This window comes from Eimeria necatrix, genomic scaffold (assembly GCF_000499385.1).
Source record: "Eimeria necatrix Houghton genomic scaffold, Enh_scaff70, whole genome shotgun sequence".
NCBI classification, from domain to species: domain Eukaryota; phylum Apicomplexa; class Conoidasida; order Eucoccidiorida; family Eimeriidae; genus Eimeria; species Eimeria necatrix.
In genome coordinates, this window is record NW_013651739.1 from 21,596 (window position 1) to 26,595 (window position 5,000).

The window sequence follows — 5,000 nt, forward strand, 5'->3', positions numbered from 1 at the left end:
AGGGTTTAGGGTTTAGGGTTTAGGGTTTAGGGTTTAGGGTTTAGGGTTTAGGGTGTGGGATGGAAGGGCGGGGAGTTGGCGCCGCAGGCTTTTGCACAGCAAAGCTTGCTAGGGTTTAGGGTTTGGGGTTTCGGTGGTTCAGGGCGCGGCGGGCCCCGGGCCGCCGGCCGCAGCCCAATCTAGGGTTTAGGGTTTAGGGTTTAGGGTTTAGGGTTTAGGGTTTGGGCAGGTGGGGGACGGGACGACTTCGGTGGTGGTTTTGGCGGGAGAGCTTTTACAAGAAGCAAAAACTTTCATTGAAGATGGAATGGCCCCTCAAGTCATTGTCAAGGGTTTCAGAGCCGCCAGGGACCTCGTGAGCTAGGGTTTAGGGTTTAGGGTTTAGGGTTTAGGGTTTAGGGTTTACGTGTGTCTGGGTTTCAAGCTGCGCTGGATTTGCCCAAATTCTTGCTTCCGCACTGTCTTGTTCTCGTTGAGTTGCTGCTGGTGAATTAATTAATTAGCTACTTCTCTAGGGTTTAGGGTTTAGGGTTTAGGGTTTAGGGTTTAGGGTTTTAATAATAGTGAATTTGCTTTTATGATTTCCCTTACCTCTCCCCTCAGGCTCTTCAGCGCATCGAAGAGATCCAAGTCTCCCTCGCGTCTCATAGCCCAGAGTGAGCTGCCAGCAGCTAGCTAGCTAGCTAGCTAGCTAGCTAGTTAGCTGTCCATCTGGCTAGCTAGCTAGCTAGCTAGCTAGCCGACTAGCTGGAGATGTAGCCACTGGCAGGCTTCCGTGAATGCGCGCTCGAATGGCTAGCTAGCTGGCTAGCTGGCTAGCTAAGCAGCCAACCAGCTAGCTAGCTAGCTAGCTAGCTAGCTAGCTAGCTAGCTAGCTAGTTCACCAGCTAGCTAGCTAGCTGTCTGGGTAGCTAGCTAGCCAGCCACCCACTTATTAGCTAGCTAGCCAGTCACTTATTAGCTAGCTAGCTAGCTAGCTAGCTGACTAGCTAGCTAGCCACTTATTAGCTAGCTAGCTAGCTAGCTGACTAACTAGCTAGCCAGCTAGCTAGCTGTTTGCGCTGCAGGAATCGCCGGGCGCTTTTGATTCGCTGCGCGGAGACAGCCCTCAACTCCAAACTGCTTTCTGCCCACAAGAGCTACTTCGCAGAGGCAAGCTGCTGCTGCTGCTGCTGCTGCTGCTGCTGCTGCTGCTGCTGCTGATGCTTGGCTTTGGAGCGCAGCTGCGTGTTCATTTTCCTCCTTAGTTCCAGCTGTCTGCTAGCTAGCTAGCTAGCTAGCCAGTCACCTCGCTAGCCAGTCACCTCGCCAGCTAGCCACCTAGCTAGCTAGCTAGCTAGCTAGCTAGCTAGCTAGCTAGCTAGCTAGCTAGCCACCTAGCTAGCTAGTCATCTAGCTCTCTGTAGCCACTTAGCTGTTTACTTGGATCCCCAGCTAGCCACCCAGCTTCCTAGCTGCGCAATTAGCCAGCTAGCTAGCCAGCTAGCTAGCCAGCTAGCCACCTGGCTTCCTAGCTACCCAGCGAAGGACCTCCCCAGCTAGCTAGCTACCTCCCCAGCTAGCTAGCTACTTCCCCAGCTAGCTAGCTACCTCCCCAGCTAGCTAGCTACCTCCCCAGCTAGCTAGCTACCTCCCCAGCCTGCCAGCTACCTCCCCAGCTAGCCAGCGAGCCAGCTACCTCCCCAGCTAGCCAGCTAGCTAGCCAGCTAGCTGCGTTCCGTGGCCTTGCAGCTGGTGGTGGAGGCGGTGGAGCTGGTGGGCCCCGAGGGCAGCCGGGAACTGCTGGGAGTCAAGAAAGAGGGGGGCGGGAGTTTGGGAGAAAGCAAATTGGTGAAAGGAATTATTTTCAAAAAGACTTTTTCTTACGCGGGCTTCGAGCTGCAGCCGAAGCAGCAGCAGCAGCCGAAGGTGCTGCTGCTGAACTTGGAGCTGGAGCTGAAGGCGGAGAAGGAAAACGCCGAAGTCCGCGTCGATAACCCCCAGGTCCCAAACCCTAATTTAGGGTTTGCGCTCTTGCCGGCTGCTAAACCCGCGCTTGCAGTGCTTTTTTCTCCACTTTGTTTTCTTCTTTTTGAAGCTTTTTGAATCTTTTTGAAGCTTTTTTAATCTTTTTTAATCTTTTTTAATCTTTTTGAATCCTTTTAAATCTTTTTTAATCTTTTTTAATCTTTTTGAATCTTTTTAAATCTTTTTGAATCCTTTTAAATCTCTTTGAATCTTTTTCAATCTTTTTCAATCTTTTTCAATCTTTTTAAATCTTTTTAAGTCTTTTTGAATCCTTTTAAATCTCTTTGAATCTTTTTGAATCTTTTTCAATCTTTTTCAATTTTTAAATCTTTTTAAGTCTTTTTGAATCCTTTTAAATCTCTTTGAATCTTTTTAAATCTTTTTAAATCTTTTTAAATCTTTTTAATCTTTTGAATTTTTTTAGTTTCTTCTCTTTTGCTTTCTTTTCTCTCTGACTCTGCGCTGCGGTCGCCGCTGGGCTGAAATAATTTTTAATTAATTGCAGCTTTGAATTAATTAATAATTAAATCATTATTTATTATTTATTTATTATTTATTATTTATTATTTATTTATTATTTATTTATTTATTTATTTATTTATTTATTTATTTATTTATTTATTATTTCAGGATTACCAAGCTGTGGTTGACGCGGAGTGGGACATCATTTACGAAAAGCTCCAGGCCATTGTCGACAGCGGGGCCACAGTGGTCTTCTCCAAACTGCCCATTGGTCTGTTTTTTCTCTTCTTTTTTTCTTCTTTTTGTCTCCTTTTTGTCTCCTTTTTCGTCCTTTTTTGTCTCCTTTTTTCTCCTTTTTTGTCCTTTTTTGTCTCCTTTTTCGTCCTTTTTTGTCTCCTTTTTTGTCCTTTTTTGTCTCCTTTTTCGTGCTTTTTTGTCTCCTTTTTCGTCCTTTTTTGTCTCCTTTTTCTCCCTTTTTTGTCTCCTTTTTCGTCCCTTTTTGTCTCCTTTTTCTTCCTTTTTTGTCTCCTTTTTTGTCCTTTTTTGTCTCCTTTTTCGTCCTTTTTTGTCTCCTTTTTCGTCCTTTTTTGTCTCCTTTTTCTCCCTTTTTTGTCTCCTTTTTCGTCCCTTTTTGTCTCCTTTTTCTTCCTTTTTTGTCTCCTTTTTCGTCCTTTTTTGTCTCCTTTTTCGTCCCGTTTTGTGTCCTTTGTGATCTCCTTTTGTCTCCTTTTTGGTCTTGTCTCTGTTTCTTTTTTTGTCCCTTTCTGTTTCCTTTTTGTCATCTTTTTTCTGCTCTTTTCCTTGTTTTTTCCGCTTTTTTGGCCTCTTTCGTCTGTTTTTTGTCTCCTTTTTCGCCTCTCTTTCGCTCCCTCTTTGTCTCCCTTTATCTCCCTTTTCCTCCCCGTTTTTGTCTCTTTTTTTGTCTCCTTTTGGTCTTTTTTTGTCTCTTTTTGTCTCCTTTTTCGTCTTTTTTTCACTTCTCATTTGCCACTTTTGTCTCCTTCAAACACTCCTCCCTCGCCTCCTTTTTGGCCTCCCGCGGCGCCACCGCCGCGCAAAGCAAGCTCTCGAAAATCAGTTTAATAAAAACAAAAAAAGCAATTCTTTGCATGCAATTAAATCCATTTAATTCATTTATTTATTTATTTATTTATATATTTATTTATTTATTTTCAGGAGACCTCGCCACTCAGTTCTTCGCAGACCGCGACATCTTCTGCGCCGGAAGAGTCGAAGAGGCCGACTTGGAAAGAGCCGCGAAAGCCACCGGCGCGAAAATCCAGTCCACAGTTTACGGGCTTTCTCCCGACGTTTTGGGTACGAAAACTGTACCCTTTTGACCCTTTTTGTCCCCTTTTTGTCCCCTCATTTGTCTCCTTTTTCTCCTCTTTTGTCTCCTCTTTTTTCGGGTTTTTTTTCTGTTCTTTTGCTGCTCAACGAGGGTTTTTTTTTGCGAAACTTTTATTTTTTTCTGTTTCTTTTTGGAGCCTTTTGTTCTTTTTTTGTTTTCTTTTTGTCTCTTTTCTGTCTCCTTTTTGTTGCTTTTTTGTCTCTTTTGTGTCTCCTTTTTGTTGCTTTTTTGTCTCCTTTGTGTCTCCGTTTTGCTTCTTTTCTGTCTCCTTTATGTCGCCCTTTCGTGTCTTTTTTGTTTTCTTTTTTTTGTTTCTTTTTGTCTTTTTTTCATCTTTCTTTTTTTTATTTATTTTTGTCCCTTCTTTGCTTTCCTTCGGCTTATTTTTGGCTTCACCCCAGGCACTCCGGGCCGGCAATATTTGTAGAGATTTAGTGCTGCTGCTGCACTTGCTGCTGCTGCTGCTGCTGCACTTGCTGCACTTGCTGCTGCTGCTCTTGCTGCTGCTGCACTTGCTGCTGCTGCTGCGGCCATCTGCCTTTCGTCCAAAGTTCAAATTTCTTGACGCAAATGTTTTTCAGTTTAGATCTGCAGACTCCTCCTAAGAGAAGCAACAATAATAATGCCTCTTCCTTTCCTGCTGCTGCTGCTGCTGCTGTTCCTGCTGCTGCTCCCGCTGCTGCTGCTGTTCCTGCTGCTGCTGCTGCTCCTCCCGCTGCTGCTGCTCCCTCTGGTCTGCCGCTGCTGCTGCTGCTGCTGCTTCCCGCGTTCCTCCGCCGCTGCTCCCGCTGCCGCTTCTCCCGCTCCTCTGCTGCTGCTGCCGCTGCTGCTGCTGCTGCTGCTGCTGCTGCTGCTGCAGGGAGCTGCGGGCGGTTTGAGGAGGTGCAGGTGGGCAGCGAGCGGTACAACTTGCTGAGCGAATGCCCGGGGGCCCAGTCCGCCACTTTGCTGCTGCGGGGGGGGGCCCCCCAGTTTTTGGAAGAAGCAGAAAGGTCTTTGAATGATGCTTTTATGGTGGTTCGAAGAGCAGCAAAGACTCACAACGTCGTGGGAGGCGGAGGCGCCATCGAGGCGAGCTAGGGTTTAGGGTTTAGGGTTTAGGGTTTAGGGTTTAGGGTTTGCGCGCCGACTCGCGGGAGGGTTTGGGGTTTGGGCGAGGGGTTGGGGTTTGGGGGAGGTT

At 46.3% G+C, this 5,000-nt stretch overlaps 1 protein-coding gene across 1 annotated transcript in view; it reads left to right on the forward strand.

Moving 5' to 3' along the window:
* ENH_00072300 (TCP-1/cpn60 family chaperonin, putative) overlaps window positions 1-5,000 on the forward strand; it is a gene marked incomplete at both ends in the record, with an annotated part of 7,068 nt that overhangs the window by 1,114 nt on the left and 954 nt on the right. The window contains 5 exons of the mRNA XM_013577549.1: window positions 230-355; window positions 1,732-1,983; window positions 2,638-2,740; window positions 3,646-3,786; window positions 4,680-4,834. Of these exons, the coding sequence (XP_013433003.1) occupies window positions 230-355; window positions 1,732-1,983; window positions 2,638-2,740; window positions 3,646-3,786; window positions 4,680-4,834 (777 nt within the window). The remainder of the gene's footprint in view (window positions 1-229; window positions 356-1,731; window positions 1,984-2,637; window positions 2,741-3,645; window positions 3,787-4,679; window positions 4,835-5,000) is intronic.